Here is a 25,997-nt window from a genome sequence, read left to right on the forward strand (position 1 = left end):
TCTCTTGGGTTTGAAGTTAAAAAAAAGACCAAAACAAAACAATGCTCCAAAAAGTCTTCCCTATGTACTTGTTGTCTAAAAAGAAATTATATAGCTGTAGAATACATTATGGAGGCACTGCTGGTCTTTACTTCCATTTCACTTTGGCCAGCTAACATGTGCTGATGTAAAAGCAAGTAAATTAATACTGATGGCTTCTAACACTCAGAAGACAGCTCTGATAAACTGGAGCCTGAATTGAGTGAGAGGTCAGCTAAAACATTATTTGAAGCCCCAAGTGCTGTACTTGTACATTATCTTTAGTGGACAGGACTTGCTAAAACTGCTTCATTCTTTCCTCCTAGCTATATCCAAAACATGTGGCACATAGAGAATAATTTGTTACTCTTAAGACTGAGACTTCTTGTCCTGTCTTTTTTTTTTCCATTAATGTCAGCAAGATTTTATTGTCTAATTGCTTTAGTGAAAATCGGTCTGGTGATAATAACATCAATATATTGTCTTGATGGAATTATTGATACACTGCTGAAAGAAGTGGGTATTTTAGAAGATGACAGCAAGAGAATCTGATCATGAGACACAATGAGAGGAGTTGTTTTCCTGACCTGAAAGCATGTAGTTTGAGTATTTGGATGGCAAGAGAGAAGGGGTTTTATTAGACAGGACTCCCTTTCAGGTAAGGCTACAATAGCAAGGAGTTTATCATTTAAAAAACAGGAAGTGTGTGGGTGGTCAAAAAAAAGCCCTTACCAGAAAACTGAGTATTCAGGATGACCTAACTATTTTCTTTTTCACCTTAAATAGTTTGTGTGTGCTACTTTGGCTTGCCACAATTGCCCAATAGCAATGGTTACTGTCAGCTTTGCCTGTGACAGTGGTGGGAATAGCTGAAAGCTCAACTATCACTATTTCAAGCTGAGTTGACTGCTTAGAATTCCCTGCTTAGGCAGGAGGTTGAAGCTTTTTTCAGTGCTTCAAACAGGTATTAAAGAAGAGATTGAGTAATTTTGCAAGGTAGGTTAATGTGCAAGTTTGAGCAGTGATTATGGATATGAAAATTCTGTTTTCTGGTCTGGGTTCCAAGAGCTTAAATGGCTACAAAGGTTAACTTTTAAACTGTAATAATGACAGTGTGCTGTACTAGCTAGGAAGTAGATTTACAAACAAGTCTAAACATGAATTTTGTCTCTGACTAAAATGTGTATAGATCAGAGGAAGTTTCTGACAGATGTATAATTTCATTTGTGCAATTCTGCCTGCACAGCTAGATTTTGTTTCACGGACACTTTCCTAAGAATAGGAGAGAAAGGAGGAAGATGTGAATCAGCATATTGCTGATTTTTAATATTTCTCAACTCCTTTCTTCTTCCTTTCCTTTTACTTTCTATAAAGACATGGACTACATTTCATAAGTATTTCTTGAAGTTACTTAGGAAACTTTTTGAAGTGGGATATTGTATTCTTTTGAAGGATTCATTTTCCATACCATGGTGGTGGGAACAAACCAATTTTATAACAGAAATTGCACCTTGTTTGGTCAGACACTAAAACATGGTGAAAAAATTCTTTATCCTTTCTCTGCTGGTTTGAGTAACTTTCTTCTTACTGTATTTGTTTAACCAATGATCTGTTTTTTTTCTGTTTCAGTCAAAAGACAAAATGATGAGAGGCTCACGCCGAGGGTGTGTTAGACTCAGGGTAAGTGTTGTTTTATTCAGTACTAAATGACTTACTGTGTATAATATGTCCTAATGGAGAGAACTGCAAGGAGACTTTTGAGGTTTAGGCTCTATTCCTGACTCTGCAAAATGCTGAAATAGTGAAAGTATTTAAAGAAAGAAAACGTTAGAGGTCAAGTGACATGCTGGGCTAATTACATTCTATAATTTATATATGGTATAAAAATATTATACATTTTATATGATATATTAGAAGGCATCCTGTGGCAGAGTAAGATGGGTTAGTAGTAGGATGCTGTGAAAAATGTGCTGTTTGCAGTTGTCATTTCTTTGTTGGGGAGGTCCATGTGTATGTACACAGATAAATATGTGTGTTTATTGTTCTGTACCTGCAGAAGTCATTGTGAAACTGCTTCCTTCTGTCCTGGTTTGGTTTTCTTCTGTTACAGTGTCCATCCTGCCAGTTTGGACACTCCTTAGGCCTAGGCTTGAGCGTAGTGAAAGGAGAACTGGAAAGGGAAGGGAGAACACTGCTGGCAAAGTTTTTGAAATATGGTTGGAGGGAGGTGTGCAAACTGGGGAAAGAGAAGGTGCAGAGTGGGAAAGCTGAGCATTACCTGTCTGGTGTGGGACATTTAACCTTGACTGCTGCTGCTGCAGCTGGAAATGGAAGTACTGAAGGGAGGTGAGAGTGCTGTGATGTCTTTGCATGTGCCCAGTTCCTACCTCGTGGTCGTGCTTGTACCAAAGCTATTTCTTCTTGCACAAGTCCTATATTTTTTCCCATTTCTCATAGAATTTCTGGTTCTAGCATGCAGCAGTCTTGTGAAGAGCTGGAACAAGTGAGGAGTGAGAATGATGGGTATGAATGGGAGCATTTTCAAAGTTGAAGCAAGAGAAGTCTAGAGAAGGGGATCTGTGGTCTTACAAACAATGTGATGAGTGTTGAAGGAAAACTGCATTTTCCAGTCACTCCTTCCTTCTGTTGTTAGCCTTTGTAATCTTTCTGTGGGTACCTGTAGCCTTCTGAGACTCAGAGAATCCCCATTAACTTGGATTCCAGATGACTTCTTTGCACTTTGCCTTGCTTGATGTATTGATATCTTATAAATTCAGAATTTCTTTAAGGGAAATGTACACTCAAACCACTGTCTCAAACAAGAATTCCCAAAGATTCATGAGGGTGGTTTTTTCATTGTGCAGAAAAATTCAGTCCAAAAAGCCATGCCTGCTTTAGTAGTCACTGTGGAGGTTGGCCTCAGCCTGCCAGTTTAGGAAATAATAAAAGTGAACAATCTGTTCAATATTGCCTGGTCCATCTTTATATGTATTTAACATAAAACAGCCACTTTCTCTTCTCCCATCTGTCACTCTTCCACCACAAATTGTTCTTTGGAGTTTTCTAAAAACTGATGGACTCCCCCAGCCTTTCTCTGAATACGTGTGATTTGTTTGTTTGGGTTTGTTTTTTGGTTTTTTTTGTGAGGAAGGAAGGAATCTTCCTTTTTCTGCTCTTGTAAAGCAGCTCCCCTGGCAGATGACAGTGATACTGATAGATGAACAGATGGGCTTTTGCAGTCTGAAATTCTATCAAAGAGATTTTCTGTTTAGGGTAATTGTTGATTTGTAACTGTAGGTGTGAACATAAACAAACATGTAACTTAAGCAATTTGGCTAAAATATTTCATTTTCTCTTGAATGGATGATGAAAAGCTTGTTCCTCACCTTTTTGCTCATGATACACATTTCACAGGCCTGAAATTTCATCTTCAATTTCTTTGGCTGATTGTCTTAGTGTCCTTAGGAAAGTGTAGTCATAAAGCATTCTGTGTCATCTGCACTATGCTTATGTCCTGCTCAAGTTTTCTGGAATATCCATTTACTTTCCCACTCTTATTTTTAACTTTACTTGTTCATATGTATTATCTGCATGACAGAGGAAGCATTTTCTGTGCTCCTGGCTCAGCCCTGTGCCCCAGTGTTGCAGTGACAGTGTGTGCACTGCACACAGGTTTGTGCTGAGTTCACATGCCCAGGAGAGCTCTCCCTGCTCCCACACCTGGGATGGGGCAGCTCTCAGCTGTCTCAGTCTGTGTTTCTGTGGGTTTTCCTGTATCCTCTGGGGACAATATCTTGGTCATGGTGAGGTGAGGGTCAGTCTCTTCTCCCAGGTAACAAGAGACGGGATGAGAGGAAATGGCCTCAAGTTGCACCAGGGGAGGTTTGGATTGGATATTAGGGGAAATTCCTTCACTGAAGGATTAGTCAGCCATTGGAACAGGCTGCCCAGGGAAGTGGTGGAGTCACAGTCCCTGGAAGTGCTCAAAAGATGTCTGGATGTGACACTTGCAGAGGTAATTCAGTGTTGGACATGGTGGCACTGGGTTGACAATTGGGCTGGATAATCTTGGAGCTCCTTTCCAGCCACACTGACTCTGGTACAGCTGCTGAGGAGAAGGATATTGTACAACTTGCAGTGACCTTCTGATTTACTGCATAGCAAAATATGTACATAAAGTGCCAGATATTTATCTACTGGTATGTCTAACAGAAATCTGGTGGTTGTTGTGTCCTGGCCCTAAAAGTGTTCACAATTACACTGGCTTGGATATACTTTTTAGGTGCCTCTTTTATAGTGATCACAGAGCTGTCCATGAAAAGCCTATAAGGAAGATACTCTTGGAGAAGTGGCACATTTTATCAGTGGAGGGAAATAAAAAACCAGCTTTGAGCTATCCTTTCCTGCCACACTGCCTTGGATTACAGATGGTTGGTGCTGCTCTTACCTGGGGCTGTGCTGGTCCCAGCCATGCATGACTTGGTCCCACAAATCCCATGTAGGGGCTGAGAGGAGCCTGTGTGGGTAACACTGACTCAGCTCCCTCTCCCCAGGTCTGGACCCAAACCCTGGCCCCCAGCCCTGCTGTGGGGTGCCTGGCTGAGAGAAGGAAGCCCTGGCTGGAATTGACTCAGGGCTCCTCCTAGTGCTCTTACTCTTTGTGTACTCTGAGAGTAAAGGCAGAATTTACCCTGTAAATATGTGCATCTTCCAGGGATGTCTGTTTTGTGGGATGGGGAAGGGTGCAACAGATCCTGGTGCTGTGTCTCCTTGGAGAAGGAGAAAAGAAACTGAGTCAATCCACTGGTGATTTTTGAGCTAAATATTACAATTTATTGGAGCTGGCAGACACTTGGAATTGTCCTTTTTTATGTCTTCTCCTGGGTGAAACTGTTATTTATTATAAGTATTGGAGGGGGCAGGAATGAAAATGTGGATAGATTTGTAAATAGCTAAGCACAGATGGTCTTTAATTTATTTGCATTTTCTTGTAATAATTCATGAAGAATTAGAAGACAAAGCTAGTTGCTTCCGATGTATCCTGATTACTTTTAATATTTACTTAGGGACTGAAAATTAGATCATGCAGTGTACCAGTGACATGACATGATGGGCCAAATTCATTCTGCTAGAATGATTTATTTTTTATTACAGGCTGGTAGATAAAATCAGGTCAAGAGCTTCTTTTTGCAGAGTACTTAAGAATTATTATTTTTATACACGGAAAATATATATAAAATATTGCTTCTCAGTCTTTAAAATGTAAGTTGGAACGTAGCAGAGAACTGCTGCAGCATAAAGCCACCATTACAAAAATAAAAGATGCATATTATTATCCAGATAATAGCTTTACAAACATTCACTGTTTTTTCTGCAACTAAAAATGTATTATTTTAAAGAACTGACTGCATCCTATGACTGAACAGAGAATTCTTCTGCTCTTTACTGCATTCAGTTTGCTTCTAATTTGTCAAAGCTTTTTAAATTCCAGTGGTGTAGTGATAGAGTGTCTGCTGCTGATGTCACTGCTTGCCTTATCAGGATTTTGTTCTTTGTTTCACAGGGAGCTGTGATTGGTATAGACGATGAGGACGACAGCACCTTCACAATAACTGTTGATCAGAAAACCTTCCATTTTCAGGGTGAGCTGAAAGAAGAGATTGTTTTTTCTTATAATAGATTCCACTTGTATTTGATGGATGATTTTAAATGTTTGGCAACAGAGCAGCATGAATGAGCACACTGAGAACATTCTGGATCCAGGGGTGCTGCAGGTTAGGCAGGGATTTACATCTGCAGTGGCTACATATGTGCTAGAAAGAGACTGTAGCTCTGGCAGGATTTGGAGATGAATAATGTAAAGAATAAATCACTCAAGGGGAGAAAGTAATGTGCTTCTGATTATGGGTTTCTGATCTTCGTTATCAAGATACAGTGATGCATTTCTTTATGAAGAGAATCAAGACTGGTCTGAAGGTTGCAATTTGTATCCAAATAGAACTTAATGCTCAATTATGAGGAGACTAGAGGCAACGTTTGGCTTAACGGTGGAGCTTTGCTTCAAGATTTACCAGCTTGCATTCATTTCATCTACATTTCTGTGTCTTGTCTGCCAGTCACCATTTCTCTGCTATTATCCTTTTATTCACATTTCCTAGCACCAATGCCATCTGCCACTGCTATGTTTCGTCATTGCATGCTATGGCTCACCGGTAGAAAGGGTAAGGCTCTCTATAATTGCTATGTACTCCTTAAATGATTTTGTCTGCAGCAGTAGGACAAAATGCTGTGCTAATGTTGAATAGAGAACTTCCTTTTCCGAGTGTTAAAATCCTAGGGAAGGGTGATGAAAATATTTTGCAGCTACCATTTGTTAGTCCTTTTGCTTTTCCTCTAAAATGCAGTGACTAAATAATTGCTTTCTATAGAGCTGGAAACTGTAAATACCCAAGAGGCACACTTGCATTTAAGCTGTCATTTTAATTTATGTAAACTGAAATGATTCTATAACTTATATTGTACTGTGCATATTTTTAAATCAGTGATTTGCAGCTGGGAATTATCATCAGTACTGGTGCTTTTGTGAGACTATTTCTAATGATAAACATTAATTGTACACCATATTGTCACTGGCTTCTGTATTCCTTGTGCTGTAGTTTTTCCTAAATGCTGCTGCTGTCCTCTGGCTTTTCACTGCATTAAGCCTTATAAATATACCTTCATAATGCTGAGCTCACAGTGATACTTAAACCTACTGTTCCCAAGGATAATTGTTAAAATGCAAGCTAATTGCCAGTGCAGTAATGGAATGCTGTACTAGGGCAGTCTCTCAGTACTACAAAGCTAAATACTGCTGAATATTTGAGAACTTGATACAGGTAAATCTGGAAATCTCAAATCTCTAGTTGCTAAGATAGACCTTTTTTAATACATCTTGTTTTCAGTGATTTATTATATGCTGTATTCTCTTTTGGGTAGCCAGATGTCTTAAGAAAACTGATAGTATTTGACATAAATAATGTTCTACTCTAAGTAATATTGGTCATTTTTGAACAGCAATATTGTCACATCTCGTGCTTTATAATTTCTCTTTCTCTGCATTTCATATTAGGCCAGGATTTATGTATCCTCCTTTAGTGTACAACTAAGATATTGTACACTATTTTCTGTATTATGCTTTTTGTATTAGCACATTATGAAGGTAACGTCCCTGATACCCAGGAAATTATAATGACACAAGCACAGTATTAATATACATGGATTTAATGCAAACATGTATAAAGACAGGTAAGATATGAGTCCTGTTATATTTCAGTGTCAAAAAATGCTCTGTGGAACTAAATATGTAGTTCTTATAGCCACTGTGAATGCATTCTCACCTCATGCAACCTCTGTCGTATTTCTGTCAAATTTTTGTACATTATATTAAATTAATTCAGTATTACACAGGTTTTAACTTTGGCAAAATGTAAGTCACTTTCAGTCATAAATGGTGAGTGCTTAGTAATGTAAATATTACAAAGTATATGCTGAGACTACATAGGGTATGTAGGGCAAATTCTGGGAATAATCCGAGAAAACATAAAAAAATTCCTAACAATTTCTTCCTAACTTTTAATACCTGGTTAAGATAGAGCTTTTTTTTCCACAAGATAGTCATAACTTTAAATTCACGACTGCAGGAATGGCAACTTACAGTCCCTTCCTTCCTTCTTGCTTTCCTGCTTTCTCAAGGACAGACAGGGATTCAAACAAGCTGGAGCCTCTCTGAGGAAAAACCAGAGCTTTAAAAATCCAAGCTTTCAGAGATCTCCTGACCTAAGCTGGGGTCCCATCTGCAGTGGAGCAGTTTCTATTGCAGGCTCTCCTTTTACTCAGACTTCAGGTACTGATTGGTGCCTCAGTGAAATTTTGCTGACAGCCAGTGATAGAATTTGAATTCTTGAAAAATGAAAGAAAAACTTCATTCTGGGTTAATTAATTATTTCTTAATGTCAGTTGCTAGAAATTGCACATCTGAAAATTGCACATCTGACTAACACTCTAGAGATGGAAGTAATGAGATGAAGGGCAAGTAAGTAATTTAAAACTGCCTAAAGTTGATTCCATATGTGTGTAACTGAATTTCTGAAATGCCAAAACTCCAGCATCTCCCACTAAGATTTGCCTGTCACAGGATTTTGGCAACTTCTGAGTCTTTCTCAGAAGCAAAGTTAATGTTTTGTTTCTGCCTGTGACAATCTCCCTCTTTTCTGTTCTCAGCTGTGCTTCCTGTGGCCATCCCTGTATTGGACATCAGTAAGAGTTTAAAAGTTTTCACTACAAAGATATTGTAGGTTTTGAAAGGTGACTGGGTACATCCCTAGTGGGATCCACATCCTTGGTACCTGGGTATAAAGGACAGAATATTGAATAAATATTGGCAGTAAAACAAACAGCATGTTCAGTTTTTACTGTCAGCTTGGTTTTAGCTCTGCCAGAGTGCCCAGCAGATTCTTTCCCTGTATTTTAGTGTTATGAACAGGTATATTGATGCTTGTTCATACTGGAGGGGGAAGGGAGGTAGAATGACATCAGAAATTTCAAAATAGATATAAAAGTAATGTATTTTATCTCCTGATTGCTCCTTGTTTGGTCATGCTGAATATCCAGTTTCATGGCTTGCTTGTTAGGCTTCTGAATTAGGTAGATCTTAAAGTATTCCCTCATGGGTTTTTTCAGATTAGATGCAAAAATCCATTCAAGTTGCTGTGAGACATTTGGGATAATACTTTTAGTTTAATTTACCTTCCTGTCAGGAAGCTTTTTCTTGGTAATATATTTTTCCTTGCTGCAGTACATGTCCCTTTTCTAAATGTTCCATAACTTTCAAACACTGTGGGGGTTTGGTTTGTTTTTCTTTCAACATTTTCATATTATCACCAAGCTTTAAGGTCTTTCCATTTAGAAATTCACTTCTTCAATCCTTCATATTACTTAGCTGTTCTTTCTCCTCACTGGGATGCTTGTGACTTAAATTCAAGAGTGGGAACATGATGTTCAAGAGACTCTGGCAAGGGTATTGTTGTATTTCTTCTTGATATTTGATTTTCTGTCTAACCTGAAGCAATAATAGCTTCTATCTGGACTGAAATACTTCACTAAATGCACATTGTATGCATAAAAAAGAATTCATATTTTTTAAAAAAAAATTAAACTCCTACCTGAAAATTCAGCTCTTATTCTTACAGCCTGCAGTACAGTTCCTTGGAAGGCAAATCAGTTTTGTCTCCAGTGTTTTATGTAATAAAGGATGGAAAGACTGGAAGCAGTCCAGTGCATTGATCTGAGATGATTTTGCTTTAGCTTTTGTCTTTCCTTTCCTATTCCTGCCACAAAAGTATCTGAGAAATGAAGCATGAATGTTGCTGTGCAGCTTATTCTCCTATTACATGAAAGCTGTCAGCTGGTGGAGGTAGATTTCTCCCTTTTTTCCCATCCTTTCCCAGTTTTGTAGCTTGATTTGTGTCTGCCCACCATCCCAGCTGAGGAAAAAGGGAGACATGCCCAGCAAGAGGTTGCCATAATGTTATAAAAGCAAGGATTTTTTGTTAATGTGGGAGGCGTTATTATTGAGGATATAGTAAGGTCCACAAATTCTTTGTGCTGAGCAGTATCAGAATGTGAGATTTTAAGTATTTATGTTATGTATCAAAATTAATAGTATTGGTTTTATACCTGTGTTTCAACAATACTTGCAGAAATAGTCAATATTTATAGTCTAAAGATCTTTGACATTGTCCACCAAATAGATGACAGGAAGCTGACTGCTCTTGTGGTAGGAAGAGGCACTTAAATCTATCACATTACCTGATTTAAATAACGATTCATAAATTGCAGCCTTTAAAATCAAAAAGTTGAAGAGCATTTAAATTTGATATTGCAAAATGCCTAGAGAGAGATTTTGGTGTGACTTCTTGGTCTATGCTGGTTTCTTCAGTGATGTCTGTAAGTGCTGTGACCACTTTGTTTGTCCTAAGTTAATGTTTTTCTGGGTTTTTTAGGCTACTGGTGTTGCTGAACCAGTGAATTCCTCTGTGCTCAGCTGTGCTTTTATGTTGCAGAGGAGGATGAGCAGCTGTGATCTGAGTCAAGCTGAGCTTTTTGTCATCCTCCCTTTACCTGACCAGGTCTGGGCTGCATCTCATCCTCCCTTGATTGGCATAACTACAGAAATTCCTCTCTGAGCCAGAGCTAGGTGTAGCTTTGCAGTGATTTTTCTGTCTTCCCTCTCTTCCCTCTGCCTCCTTTTTGCTGTTGATGTATTGCACTGGTATTTTGAGTGGCTGGGACATGTGACCAGAGTGCAGGGAATGGTGCAGGCCTGTGCTTTTCCTGTTTCATGCACCAGCAGCATCCTGTGTTAGAATTGTTTTCCAATCACCCCATGGTTATGCCATTTTTAATGGGACTTCCTTTACTCAATTGTTAAGGTCATATATTATAAACACCTCCTGGTTTTCTGTTTTTAAGGTTGAAGCTGCAGATTTCAGAATATGTGTTAAACTTGAGAGTAGGAAAGAAATAATACCATGAAACAGTATCTGCGTGAAGTGTTGATTGTTTTTGTTTTTTTTCCTTTCTCTGGAAGAAATTGTTACTTTTAACATAAATGTGAATCTCTTCTCTCAACTGTGTATGTGATACATAGCAAGTATTTTGGAAGGGGAAAAATGGCCAAAAAAGGTCTCACTATAAGGAGGGGAAAGATATTGAGTAGTTCAACACTCTTTTCCTTCTGTTTAACAAGAAATTCCAAATAGCAATAACCTTGAGTTTGACCTGTCAAATTGACAGTGATTTTATTGGCTAAGAAAAATGGTTATATTTTTGTTCTTCTATTTTGATTTTTTTTTTCACTTCAAGCCAAAATATGGTTTCTTAAACTAGTAGTTTCAGACCTTTGTGAGTGGGATCTGCAAGGGAAAAAGTTCTTCATTGTGAGGGTGCTTAGGCACAGGTTTCCAGAGAAACTGTGGCTGCCCCATCTCTGGAAGTGTTCAAGGCCAGGCTGGACTGGGCTCTGAGCAACCTGGGATAGTGGAAAGTGTCCTTGCCCATGGCAGGGGGTTGGAATGAGATCATCTTTAAGGTTTCTTCCAAACCAAACCATTCTGTGATTCTATGATTAATTTTAAATGCAAACATACCCTAAAAACCATTTCCACAGAATATACCATATGAAGTTTTGTTTGGTGCTGCTATTATTAATATTTAAGTATTACTCTTTAGTGAAAAACCATATGCTTGCAGATTTGTCCCACACTCAGAAATGTTTAATTACAAAATTACACATTATATGTGGGTTTCCAAAGAGAACTATTAGCAACTTGATCATGTGTTTCCTTTGTCACAAAAATTTCCACCCAAAGCTGTGTTTCTCGGCTGACTATAAAGCTTGCTGAAAAAGGCTCTTGAGTTTAGGTAACAGTAAAAGAACAGTTTAGTTGATTTCTCAAGATCACAGATGAATCTTACAAACACACTGTGCTCAGGAGACCTTTTGATGCCTTTTGTTTGGGCATGACTTAGTGTCTTGTGACTGCACAGGAGTTTCCTGTGGGGACAGGGAGCTCAGGCTGGTCAGACACCTGAAGAACAAAAGGAGGATTGATTTATATGTGTGGGTGGAGAATGGCATCAGGAGGAGGGAGAATAATGATTGGGACAACTCCAGAATTATGATACAGAGGAAATAATGTTCAAGCTGCTGCCAGATGTGGGAGCTGCATGTGTTAAAGGGTTTTTGTCAGCAGTGGAAGTACAGTGTTGTGCCAGGCTTGTATGAAACCCTTCTTCATCTTGCATGTTTTTCTATGGTTTGAGAGGCCTTCAGTGGCTTTAAATAGCAATTTATTTAGCCATGGAACAGTCCTGTGATGCTGACTTTTCCACCTTATTGAGCACTGCTGATGAAATCTCTCTCCACTGAGACTGGTGGCAGAAATCCTATAGATCTCAGTGTAGCCAGGATTTCATCTCTATTATCTGGTGATTTGTGTGTAAAGATACTACATTAGTTCTGCACTTGGCTGAGAAAATACAGGAATTTTGCATACAAATCAGTGGAAGTTCTGTCAGAATAAAGGCTGCATAATTGACTCTATTGACTCTGTGGGTGTAATAGACTCTTCTTACTGAGTTCTGCTTGTAAGTAGGTCACAGTGAATGAAAATAAAATATGCATTTCTTCTTGTGACAGTATGGTGTTTTTATAAGTAATCTAGTAATTTTTTTTCACTAATTCTTCAGGTTTTTCTTTCATCCTAATGCCCATATAGATGCACACACACACAAAAATAAGCACGACTGTGGAGATTCTGAGGTGATATATTTTGTGTGTATTTTGTCTTCCAAGTACTGCTGTGCATGACCTAGAAATGCTGGTGGTAAATGCTGTATCGTGGAGCAGAGTTGTTAAACTTGTTTATATCTAATCTTTAGATGCTATCAAGCTTAGACTGGAAAAAGTAATCTGTTTTATGCTGTACTTTAACATTTGGTATACGTTATATAAACACATATAATCTCTCCATGGCAAAGTAAATATTGTAGGAACTCTAAATTATAAAATTTATTCTCTATTTGGAAAATTAATAGAGGCTGAGAGCATCTAATGTAGTTGCATTTCATTTGACTTCTTATCCTCATAGAATAGAACTTCTAAAAATGCCTGACATATCTGATTTAGCAGTTTGGGAAGTTCAGAGATAAAGGACAATTTCATAAAACAAAAGGGAGTTCTAAGCCACAATTTTTTGGAATTACAGAAATTTTTCAGTAGAAGCAGTGATTCTTGTGTTTAGTACTTTTTTTCATTCTATAATTTTCTATTTGATCAAATAATTGCTTTTCTTTCTTTGGACCTTCTCTAGGAAAGAGTTCCGATTTTTTTTTTTTTTAGTATAAGATTGATGTGAAAGTATCTTAGGAATAAGCCCAACCAACAGATAACAAAAATTTATTAAAAATCACAAAAAACCATTAAAAATTCATATTAAAGCTCACTGTAATAAATGACATACTTTTCAAGTGTGTTTCTCTGAACTAGTCATAAATAGGACCGTGATCATGTTAAGTACCCTGTGGTTGTCTTAGATATGCCTGAGATGTCACAGTGAATTATACAGGTGTCTTTCAAAGGATGCACCATAGACACAGAGGAGTGAGGGCTTAGGCATATGGGAACAAACTGTAATCTAGCTCATAAATACTAATTCTACTAGGGGGAAAAAAAAGTAAAAATAGCTTAACTGACATAATCACAGTAAATTGCAATGTTTCAGCCATTAATGATTCCAGTCTCTTGCACACAGCAGTGATTATGCAGCTCTGTGTGGATTTAGCTTCTTTCACGTGCAAATGCTCACTGTTAAATTGCTGTAAAAACTGAATTGAAATCCTAGGACTTAAAATAAGAGAAAAACACAGGCGCTATTAGTGCCCTCTCAACTGCAGACATAGCATGGCTATTTTTGCAGGTAGTTACATGCTCTAGCACAATTTGAATTTCAGCTGACCAGGTAACACTTGCATTAACCCCTCAGACTAAGATCCACCTTTATGTTTTTAAGTGTCAGGTATTTCTCATGTCCAGTTGTCCTGTGTTTCTTGTTTGGTTTTTTGTAATACTGTTATTCTAGGATCAGCCTAGGGAAAAGCAATTTGTTTATCTCTCTTGTCTTTCTTCTCTTTTTAGAAGTTTTGTGCCAGGAGGGACCAGATAAAACTCCTCTATTTTTGTGTAAGCACACCAGTGTAATTCCTTGGACTAGATAAGAATTGCCTTATCCCAAATGTTTTGTCAGAAACAAATTCTGGAGTAGCTTTCACATAGGAATTGAGGAGGGGATTAACTTTAAAGTGGAGCCTGATCAAATAATGGAAAAGTTGGAGTGATTTCAGGGTACTTGAGGCAAGGACTAATGAGCAGGGCATTCTTGTCCCTACCTGCTGAAGAAAGCATCTGCAGATACAGAGTGGATATTAGGAGGTGTGCATCACAACCTTCTTAGGTGCAAAGGTATTTGAGCTTTTTATTTGACCAAAGCTGCTTTCTTTAAATGAAAAACAGCTTGGATATTTAGCTTTCCCTACAGATGGGTAGATAGTGATCTCTGACCATTGTGTGTAGATTTTTCCCATAAATTCTTTCTGAGTGTGTCGACTAATCTCTTTTTTGAATGTTGCCATTGATTTTTTTTTTCCATCAGTGATCTTTTGGCAGCTGTTCAGTTCTAAATTGCTTTTACCATTAGGGAGCTTTTACTTGCACCTAATCTCACAGCAGCCATTTTGATTAGATTTAATATAACTTTTCTTGCATCTTGCTTTACTAAAAACTGCATCCTGCTGGTTTTCTCCATGGTTTTCTTAAGAGTCTGTGGAGGAGAGCCAGGAGGATCTGCTGTTGATGATAGATGGTCTGAAATGAAACCAGTGTCCTGAACAGAGTGCTTAAAAGGTTTTGATGCTGTGTTTCCATGCAGTAAGCAGTCTTCTCATGGCAGTGTTCCTGGATTTATCGTGCCCGAGACTTTCTCTAAGTAGCAGGATTGATGAGATTCATGTGTGCTCCCTAAGGATTGATCACGTTATACCAGAGGATTGCAATGTCTAATATATGAGGAAAAAACCCAGCTTTTTCCTGCTCTGCTGAGCCCTGGTAGAGAGAGCTGTAAAGGGGTCATTGGAGAAGCAGAAGCTTGAAAAATTCAGTTTATTAATGAGCACAGGAAAGTCAGTTTCACTTTGGAACTGGATGGATCGGTTGGTTTCTAGGTCTTCCCTGCTGCTGTAAGGCCTCTCTGTTCTGCTGGGGGTTCAGATACAAGTCAGAATGTGATAACCTTTGTTAATGGGCTACTGTATATTAAGATTAGTATTTAACTAATACCATGACCTCTTTTTGCTGGCAGTATGGAAGATCACAGGAATCCTGCCGCAATACAAGGATTAATTCACTGGTCTGCAGCTTAATTGTTTCCTTTTTAGTTTAAATAATCGTGGGAAAAAAACCTTCAATGTAGGATATTTGTATCCCATGAATTACTTAATAGCACCTCAGTGACTTGTACCCCAGTTCCCCAGTAAGATAATTTTTGAGACTGGGAGATAGTGATTAAAAAAAACACCACAGAGAAACAGAAACTGTACACGCATTGCAATAATGCTAACCACTGTTGTTTTGGACACAACTTTGAAAATTTAAAGCACTGAGACATTTCAAATACTGATAGATTAATGACACAGGTAACTATGTATGTTTAGTGGTGACTGGAAGAATAATATAGGAAGAGTAAACTATAAACTATAATAATATACAAAGAATAAACTTGATTGATATGTCTGGCAGGACTAGGCCAAGGAGCCTGGTTTTGGTAAGCAGAACCAAAGAAACTTAAGAAGCATTAAAATTGATTCTAGTTCAGTAATTGAAATTAGTGTCAAGGTGTAATGCTGTGCAAAAAGAACAGTGTTTGTGTGTGCATGTGTGTACAGAATGTGAAAAGAAAAACTGCAATTTGCCTGTTGCAAAATGTATTTAGAGTAATGCAGTCACGGGACAGTCCACAGGGCCCTGTCCCTCCATCCTGTCTGCTTTCACTGAATTATAAACTTGTCCTCAGTGCCTGCTTCAGGTTCTCAATTAAAATATGGATCATCAGTAAGAAGAGTCCTGTAAGGTAAAAGTTCTTTCTAATGAGGCATATCCAGCTTTTTAACCCTTGCTGCATTTCCTGCAGGAAAATGATCTGCTGTTCCGAGTAACATTTAATTACTTGAACTTCTTCCTCTTTCTCTGTGCATCTGAAAGCACTTTGGTAGCAACTTTTCCTTATGTTTAGTTTTAATTTGTTCAGGTTAATGGTTTTATGGCTGAAACCTTGTGTGTAGTGAAAATTTTGTCCCACTGTTTTGTGAGGCCACCTCATCAGTTAGGCTCTGAGCAAGCTTATGTATTAAAAATACATTCTTAATTATTTCTCACACGCACATACATTGGCAGTTCTCTCCTGATGGTTTTGTTAACTTGACATAATTAGTGTCTATATGCTGAAGTAAACAGTGCAGAATGTTTATCTTTAAATTGGTAGGGTTATCTTTGGGGAGTTTAGAAAAATCTACATAATCAGAAGACATGGGGCATTTTTAAGTACTGATAGGTTTAAGCTGCAGAATTCCAAAAAATAAAAGCAATGGAAACAAAAGGGTGAGGAAGGGAACATTGAAACGAAGTATTTTGAGCTGGAGAGTACATTTCACTATAGCCTAAGGATATTTCCTCTGAAAAATAAGTGAGATAGAAATCTCAGTTCACTGATTCATAATAGGTGCTAGCTCACTTAAGCTTTCCTTGCTTCTAGCAGGCTTCCTGTTTCTTTTAATATCTTCCATTTGAGTGAGGAACTAGAAACAATTGTTAATAACTGTTCTCAATCCATTTACAGGCCAGTTTGTTTACAGTCTGTTTTGGAAAATGCCTCTGGAATTTTCCCTTCTTTCTTTACCTGGAATCCACTGACTCTACTCCTTTGTTTTTTAAGTACTCCTAGAGCACAGCAAGGAACTCTTTCAGACTAGTGAAGCAAAGGTGGCTTGTCTGTACTGGGGATAGAGGGAAAAGAAAGCATTTTTAGGGTAGGATTTACTTCAATTCAATGTTTATTGTATGTTTAAGATTATTCTTTGTGCTTCATTATTCACACTAGTGACCTGTTAGGGTGTTTGTTCCATATTATGAATCCATACCTGAAAGTTGCTATGTCCACACTGAAGTAGAATTATTAGATAATTTATTACAGGTAATTTTCTTGTAAATAAGAGAATTTTAAAATTATGTAATGAATTGAGAATATCTGTGCAAACTCTGTTTGCATGTGTTCCCTAAGGCTGGACAAGGAACAGAGCTGCAGCCACAGAAGAAGAAACAGGATATTGAGACAACTGTGGAATTATGTGCTTGGTGATTAACACAGACAGTGTGATTAATTTCCATATTTAGTGTGGACATCAGATCTGTTTACCTGTGCCTTTTAGTATATAAGACTGCATGTAATTTAACATTTTGAATTCTTTTTCAGCTCGAGATGCAGATGAGAGGGAGAAGTGGATCCATGCTTTAGAGGACACCATCCTCCGCCATACCCTACAACTTCAGGCAAGTTTCACTTTCAGTTTTCACTTGTTTTACGTTTCCCCCCCCCCAAGCTATGTGATACAGTAGCATGACTGCTAATATCCAACACATCCTGTATAAAATCTGGCTGTTCTATGGCCTGTACAATTGGATATAGTAAAACATCTGTTTAGGTTTGAGTCTGTCACATTTTTCTTGTCCTACCATAATGAAAAGTCAGAATGACACTTTCCTTTATTAACTCACATTTATTATATATATATAGTTATCCTTGACTCATTTATTTATAATGTATATTTATGGTGAGGTTCTGGATTTATTATTGTACATTTTTTTTGGGTTTTAGTTGGGGCTTTTTTGTTGTTTTTTTGCTTAAAACTAGGAGTTCTTTTTGCATCAAGCATCTTGTATGCTTGTATGCCACCTAACTTGGAAATTAAAATAAGACAGCAGCATTGAACCTTTTTCTGGATGTTAAAAACGATAAATAGCTTGTTTGAAGCTGGATTTCACTGTGTCATCTGGGTATCAGTGGTTTTCTGGTTCTAAAGACAGATAGATGGATTGAGGATGGTTCTTAGCTTTAGTTACCTTGTTCCAGGAGTTGGACTCTGTCATCCTCGTGGGTCACTTCCAGCTCTGCATAGTCTGTGGTTCTATCATCTAAGAACAGTTTCTGGTGATGCTCTGGAGCTGGACATGTCTATAAGAGTTACTGAACATTTGTTTTTGCCCTGGAGGGAAACCCAAACTCTAATGAAAGGGATTTGGTTTGTAACCAATATAGGTGTCTGGTGACAGTGTAGAAATCTCAAAGCACGTGTACATTATTTGTGTTGAATAAAGCTTTGGTTGTGCTTTTGTAGTATGGCAAGAGAATTAGGTCTCTTAACATTGGATTCAGTGTGAAGAAAGATAAGAGTAAAATCTCTAATATCACTTAAAGAGAAGCTCATAAAGACTGATTTAGATTACATTTGCCCAATCTAAAGGGTTAGAACAAGCCTGAATTTGACCCATTCAACTTCAGACCATTGTACTATCTTGGTCAATTTACCTGTTAGACAGTGAGTTTCCACCTTCCTTCATCTATTAAAGACCACTAATTTTTTTGAATAGCAGATCCTTGGATAAAAATTCCCATTCAACAGTTAGCTTTTTACCCCTCCTACTGTGCCCTGGGTATGTTAGAAGTGATCTCTGCATCTGGACCCTGTAGCTGACCAAGGGCTGAAGAACCCCACTCTGCAGTGGGTGTGAGGAGACAGGGATTACCTAGGGAACAATATGTGGAGGTAGAAGGGCTGAGCTCACTCCCAAGGACTGCTTTATTCCCCATCCTCAGTTTAGAAAGTGAATAGGTTAATGTGAGTGGTCCTGTTTAGGGTCTGAGATGAAGTAAAAGAAATCTGTGCTGTTTTCTCCACCTGGAAGACTTTTTATGACATGGAGATACAGAGTCGAGGAATGAAACACCAGAACATACATTGGTTTTATCAAAATGTACACTTCCATGCTCTCTAGTAATTGTGAGTGTAGTTATATTGGTGGAAATAGATTTCATGACAGCAGCTAATAATGGAACTATTTCCCATTACATAACTGTTCACGTTCCTGGAGATTTTCAAATGAGTAAGGAAAAAAAAAATAAAGCCCGAGTTAGTAATTTATCTAGTCATGTTTGAGGGAATAATTTAAAAAACTGAATTGAGTACTAAGCAACACATCCTCCATCACTGTAAATATGTTCACCCTTGAATGTAATACTTTGTGGGCCGCTGCTGTGTGCTCACCACTCATTTTCAGAACCTTCTTCAGTGCACAGGTCATGTAACCTTTTAGGCTCTGCCCTTGTTTGTGGAGTCGGTGCAGTAGTGTTCTTACACCCCACTCGGGAACTGCCAGGGCTTGCCACGGGAGCTGCCGAACCGATTTAGGAATGAAACACGACTGCAGCTCCTTGCCAAACCTCTTTCTTTCATGGCTTAGGAGCGTGGCGTTCCTTCTGCCCTCCCTGGCGGGCAGCACGAACAGAGCCGAAGTTTGGGGGGACGCTCGCAGGGCCGAGCGGGTGAATCGGGGCAGACACATCCCCGCTCCTCCATGGCCGGCCAGGCCCTGCCGGCCCTCCCCTCCCTCCGTGCTGGCCGCGGCTGCCGGGGCCGGGCCGCCCCGCTCCAATCTCCGTGCGCCGTGTGGGTGACGCGCTCGGCGGGGCCGCGGCCGGGGCTCCTGCCCTGCCCTGCTCTTCCCTTCCCGCCCCTTCCCGCCCCGCTGGAGGCGGCGCTGCCGGGCCCGGCGGGCGGGCAGCCCCGCTGCTCTAGCACCGAGGGATGGCCGGTGTGAGTACGGGGGGCCGCGGGTCGGGGCTGCGGGTGTCCCTGGGGCAGCCCCGGGCGGGCAGCGAGCGGCGCTGGCGCTGCCCCGCCCGGGCACGGCGGGCACGGAGCGCCCGGGCGGCTCCGTCAGCAGCGGGTGCCGCCGGGTCCGTGTGCCCGCAGGGATGCTGCTGCCCGGTGCGCAGACACGCCTTGGCTCCAGCAGCGTTTGAGCGGAGCGCTTCGTGCCCTCCGTGCTCTTTCGCTTTCCTTTTCCTTCGGACTAAACAGGCGAGCGGTTCTTTGGGGGATTATTGGCTCAGCGGGATGGCGGGGTCGGAGTGCCGCGGCAGAGATTATTTTCTGTAAAGGCATTTTCTTACGTTCTTAGTTTCTGTCGCTGACTAAACATGTGGTTCACAGTCACTTAAAACCTTCAGGCGTCTGGTTTTGCCCAAAATGTTGTATCTTTTCAGAGTCTTTTTTCATATTTCTGCTTTTCAGTCTGTCTGTGCTGGTACAGGAGTGTTCAAGTTTGAAAGTCAGACTTAAAGTTGACTTCCCTGTACCAAAAACTCATCTGAGCTGTGAGAAACTGTACCAAAGCCCAGGTGGTTCGTGTGCTGTGTGAACCAAATCAGGAAGGATTACGAGTTAATGCGAGCTGGAGAGGTGAAGTGGTGCCTTTGTGTTCTCTAGTCTGATTAATCTTGCTGGTTTTATTTTTGCCTAAATGTTCTGCTGTGCTGTCCTTCACTGTTTGTAATGGAAGTGGTTTTGAAACAGAATGAAACACACTTCTTCTGCCCCCCTGCCCCCCAGGCCTAAAATGAGCTACAGTCAAGGAACTGAGTCATAAATACATAGAATGAATGTATAAAGGGACCCAAACTGTCCAGAGGGCTGACAATTAGTAATGTTGTATCCAAAGGGAACAACAATAGGGAGGAAACATTGCAGATACACTTGAGGCCTGATTTGTTTGAATTTTGAAACTGAAGTGTGCTGTGTTTCCGTATGCATTTGTATTAAAGCTATTGCTAAAAATACATGTAGTAGATCTAGTATTAGCTTTATCTATGGAAAAGTCATTGAACAGGTGGTGTGATAGTACTGGAAATGGCATTCTGAACCCCGCAGAGTTTTTCCCCTTGCCTCCCCAAATTGTTACTATTGTGGCATTAGCAGGCCTGTGGCTTTGCAGTGGCAGCACAGCAGTTGCCTCCTACCCACAGGACCTAAGGGGGAGGGTGTGTCTGGGGTGAAGGCTTGTTGTGGCTAAAGTTTCATGTTTGTGTGGGGAGATAAATTATCTCACGTTTTCTTCAGTTCCTCAGCAGCATCTCTTGTCAAGCAGCAGTCCCATTCAGACAGGACATGCTTCTCATTGTCCTGCTTTCCTTGCTGTCAAGTACATGCTGGCAGCACCCCAGTGCTACAAGTGCTTTTGGGCAGTGGAATTCGGCTCTGGAATTGTCTCGTGAGTTATAATGGATAGCTCATGTCTTGTAGGAACACAGTAACTTCCTTATTTGATCTGCACTAATTTACTTTAGCCTCTAAGTGGCCTCTGTAGGGACCAAGGAACTGAAACTATGAAGGTGGGCCATTTCTAACCACCATTAAAATGAAAGGAATTAAGTGAAAATTAATTGCTTTGTAGGTTGATAATTTCATAATTTAAACAAGATTTACTTCCTGGGTAGCAAATGATAAGAAAACTTGATTCTAATAAGTGTCTTTGCTGGCTGTTAAGAAGATACAATGGCTCAGACACTGACTGACACCATGGCTTCACCAAAATGTAGGAGTTGGTGCTGCTTCTGGAGGCAGTCCTGTCTCACTTCTCCTAGCAAAAGGGAACAGGCAGTGTGGCAAGAAGGGTGGAATTTGGAACTTAAAATTGCTTTTCTTGCTGCTCTCTCTTTCTGCGTTTATTTTTAACCCTGATTAGTTTCCACATTGAGTTGTTTATGTGACAAGGTAAACGTTTATGCTGACTCCAAATAAAGAGCGGAGTGAAGGCTACAGTAAACAGCAGGGGAACTGATTTGTTTTCCCTTCATTTGTGCTGGTGCAAAGTGTTTATGAAATGTTGATAGTAGCAGTTCACTTAGTACCACATTAACCAGGATTTTTTCTGACCTTTCTAAAGCTGCGAGCAAGAACACAATGGAGAATAAAACTTCCTTGTGTGTTAAGTATATTACACTCTGAAGTATATTGTATTGTTATTAACTGGCTTTTCAGTGCTGCTGCTTTTGTGAGTCAAGAATTCTTGCACAGAACTAAAACCAGGCTCTTTTAGATTAAGACTGTATCCAGTGTAGATGTTTTTCAAGCACTAGTGGGAGGGCACAGGGTTGGCAGCCATGCTGCCCTTTTCAGATTTTGCTATTGAAATAATCAGGATAGTGGCTGAATACCCTAGAACATGTGCATTATCTGCACTGATTATAGATTATAAAGGTAAAGGAATGGGACTCTAAGATACACTTAGTATTTATGAGGTTTCAGAATTGTAAACCTATGCTTTAAAGAGAGAATTTTACATGAGTGTGTAAATGTTTCTGTCTGCTGAACTTTCTGTCCTTCTTGGAGATCTGATAGTATCTACAGGTTCACAGTCTTTGCTAAGCATTTTGTGTTTTGCAAAGTAGAACTTTTTTTTTTCCTCTAAGAATTGCAATATTCTGTTTTGAAGGATCATATGCTTTCCACACCGTATATATTTGTTTTCAAACATGTTCTGAGCTTCAAATATTGCATAAAAATCTAGCAGAGGAAAAAAATAGGTTGGTTTTTTTTTGCCAAGTGCCCTTGTTTAATGGCTTACAAGTTCATTTCTTGTTTTTCTTCAATTTTTTATCAGTGGTCCTTACAGGCAATGTCCAGCTCATCAAAATCAAGCATGCAGACAGGGGATATGTTTCTGATGAGATATTGTGGATGAAAGGAAAACGTTCTTATTCACTCCTTCAAACTAAATTACACAGGAATTTTTTGTTGGATTTGGAATCCTAATTAGGAAGAATGTAGAAGTGTCTTCAAAAAGATAAGAAATTCCACTCTGTACAGCTTTCTGCCTTCCTCCCCCAGGAAAGCTATTATTGTAATGCTTTTATTTGAGAAATATAGTTGAATTTTTCTGGTATGCTTCTTCTAAGGAGGATGCAATCTTTTCATCCCATCTGAGTTTGAAAGAACTGGTTTAAATTAGGCTGAATTACTTCTCAGCATGGACAAGTTTTGAATACAAATGCATTAGAGATATGTGTGACTTCTAATTTGGAGGACAAGGAAACAACACGAAACTCCCTTGGTGCTGGCAGTTCTGTGGTGAAAATAAGGCTCGTAATATGTATTTTTAATGAGGTTATGTTTTGTTGTTGCCATCTTGTTTACCTCCTCCAAAAAAAAAGGGGTTGTGGATGAAGGGAATAATTTTGCAGGACTGTTAGCATGCAAATTGTTTAGTCAACTTGAGAGCAGCATGGAAACCCTTTCCTAGGAAAACCATCCTGTGTGGTCACTGCACATCACAGAGATCCAGTGGGACACCGATCTCAGGCTGGTCAGTGCTGCTGGGCCCTGCCTCCTGCAGACACTGCCATGGAGACGTGCCCTGGACACTCTGGGCCTTGAGCCTTTGCTGTGTCCTGATGGGAGGGACATTCCAGAAGTTGTGGGAGGGAGGGAGGATGAGGGAAAGAATGCTATGGTACCTTTTTCTCTTTTCTCTAGACTTCTTATCAGTATGGCTTTTCTGGTAGGGAGCAGTCAGACGTCAAATTACTTGTTTTGACACTGAACTTCTTGGTTTGGAAGGTGGTGGTCAGACTAAAATTTTTTTGAATTACTCCCTTCTGCAGATATTTAATCTGTTAATTCTTTTAAACTTACATGAACACAGAGTATTTATTTGAGGTTTATAAAGTGTACTTACAAAAAGATGTACTTACTCAATGGAAAAACAAGTTACACTGCTTCAGATAGGTACTGACAGTGAGATAGAGTCAGTGTATTTCTGAAGATCAGAAATTATCTGGATTCCTATTCTTTTACATAATTTGAAGATACTTATTTTAGAATCACAGTATGACTTCAGCTGGAGAAGACCTGGAAATCACCTGTTCCAAGCACCTTCTCACTGCAAGGCAGACTTATCCTTTAGATCAGGTTGTCAAAGGTCAAGTCCAGTTGAGTTTGGAGCTCTGCCCTCCAAGGGTGGAGGTTCAACAATATTTGCAGGCAACCTGTTTTGTCAGCCTGTGAATAGGTGAGCAGTGTATTTTACAAGTTCCTCATAAACATTTGATTGCTCGTTGAGATGTGCAGATTCCTAATGTCCAAGTTTACCAAGCTGTTAAATGCCATTCTAGTGACTCTGCTCACCTCTTTCTTTTGAAGCCTCATTTCCTTCATGGCAGGGAAGGAGAGAAAGGGCCCCCATTTGATCTTTACCATGGCTTTGAGAGACCAGAAGATCAAGAAATAAGCATTTGTTATGCAAATGTGCACTTTGTGCATCTCCTCTTTCTAAATTACTGCTGGGTTTGAAATATTGGTTGATTTTGTTTGCTATTTATCCAGACTGTCTTTTCTATGGTATTGCTCTTTTCAACTTTTCCAAGTATCTTTTGGTTTTCAATTCTAAAACTATGTGAGAACTTAAATTATTGACCTAATCTCATATAAGACAAACTAATAAATTTGCTGAGAATTTTATCAAATTTCATCTTAACTACCCAAGAGCAAACTAGTGAGGTGCTGCAGCTTTAAGTTCCTGTGCTGTGCAAAATTATTCTTATGTTTCATCTCTGTTATGTTCAGCTTGACACTTTACCTGGTTTTATGGCTTTCTCTTTACATTGTTTGAAGTTTTAATTTTCTAATAGAACTTCTTAGGTTACAATTTTCACTCTGTGTTTTGTGTGGGTGTCTGCTCAGTTGTAACACTGAATGTTTTGATCAGCTTTTCCCTTAGCTCTAAGAACCTGAAATTTAAGAATGACATTTTATCTTTAAGCCACCACTAAAAATATCAGGTTCATAGTCATAGAGTGAGGACTGAAATAAAAATCAGCATTTTGATGCAGCATACAGATAACATGCACAGTAAACCATATTTCTGTGTATATTATCTTCAGCAGAAATTTCCTGTATGTGGTTTGGTACATGAAACCTGACCTCCAAAATTTTTAACTGAGCTTGCAGGACCATTTGCTGAACTGATGAGGTTGGCTGGTAGCTGTACAAGGAAATGGAATACTAATTTCACATCATTTCAGATGTAGTTTCAGTGTAATTTAAGCTAGTTTGAGGGAGAGTCAAAAGTTGCTGGGTTGAGAGCACTCTCCCTTCTGCCTATTAGTTGTTTTAATGATTTGTTACACTCAGTGCTTTTTTAATTTATTTTTTGGTCACAGTCAAAATGTTGGGGCTTTTTTTCCTCATCTTCTTCTCCTTCCTCCTTGTTTCATAACACTTTCTAAATTTTCACTGTTGGCTAATACAGGTGAAGTATCTTTTTTGATTACAAACCCAGCTGTATGCATAGATGTACTCCTGTAGAGCTGTTGTCAAGATCTGCATAACCATCTGTAGCAAATGAATTAAAAAAATATTTTCTACAGTCAGTAGATGGGTTTATGTTTTGGGCTGTGTGTGTGATACTGTGCAAGTCATTCCACTACTGCACAAAAATGCTTACACCTCTAAAGAGCCATCAGTAAAATTCTGAATGTGATGGCCCAGTATCATACAAAAATAGGAGAAATTGTCTGTTCTGACAGAGCAAACAATGCCAAAGAAAATGTTACACTAATGTGGAATTTTACAAATACAGATGTGTGTGTTCCTCCATGTGGAAAGTTTTCTCCCCTGGTTAATCTTTACGTGCTCAGACTCTTGAGATCCTCAGCAGTTCAAACAGCAGTTGATGTTTTCAGCAGAGTTGGAAGTTGTCCTGTTTGAGATCAGTGTGAACACAGGTGAAAATACTGAGGCTGCTAGCAAAGTTGTCACTGCTGTGATGCTCTCAGGATTATGTTTGCTTCTTTATCCTTCATGGGTTTTTCCTCCTATATATGTTTATCCTACAGTGTACAATTTTTTCTAACTTCAGTATTTGTTTCCCAGTTCCATTTGCATTAAAGGTATTATATAAATAAACCTTTAGTGTGTTCACATAGCATTGTGCATGAAGGCAGAAGTAATCAAGAATCCTCTAGTTTCTTTCCTCTAATTAAAGGTGTGGTATCCCAGTGGGAATTTGTTTGTTTAAATCAGTGGTGTATCAGTTTAGAGATAGGGATTATTTATATACAGAAGTGTGCTCTGAGTGTTATTAGGAGAAACAAATTTCCAAGCAAGAAAATATGAAAGTAATCATTCTCATTGCACTGATAAATTGTCCTTGGTGCTGTGTGTGCAACAAAGTGCCAAAATTCAGATACAGTAACAAGGATGCAAATTGTAGC

The 25,997-nt window shown here is 39.2% G+C and overlaps 1 protein-coding gene across 10 annotated transcripts in view; it reads left to right on the forward strand.

The window, feature by feature from the left end:
- Positions 1–25,997, forward strand: part of OSBPL9 (oxysterol binding protein like 9) — a 57,994-nt gene that overhangs the window by 7,048 nt on the left and 24,949 nt on the right. For 7 of the 10 annotated variants that reach the window (XR_010366547.1, XM_064428851.1, XM_064428853.1 and 4 more), the window contains exons 2-4: positions 1,648–1,698; positions 5,582–5,660; positions 17,142–17,218. Coding sequence is in view for 7 of the 10 variants with exons in the window: in XM_064428851.1 (XP_064284921.1) it covers positions 1,648–1,698; positions 5,582–5,660; positions 17,142–17,218 (207 nt within the window). In the remaining 3 variants the exon portion in view is untranslated. Of the gene's footprint in view, positions 1–1,647; positions 1,699–5,581; positions 5,661–17,141; positions 17,219–19,438; positions 19,540–19,782; positions 19,807–20,950; positions 20,996–25,997 lie in introns of those variants that run through there. The other 3 variants (XM_064428857.1, XM_064428859.1, XM_064428860.1) reach the window with 3 other exon arrangements.

This window comes from Passer domesticus, chromosome 7 (assembly GCF_036417665.1).
Source record: "Passer domesticus isolate bPasDom1 chromosome 7, bPasDom1.hap1, whole genome shotgun sequence".
Classification (NCBI taxonomy): Eukaryota; Metazoa; Chordata; class Aves; order Passeriformes; family Passeridae; genus Passer; species Passer domesticus.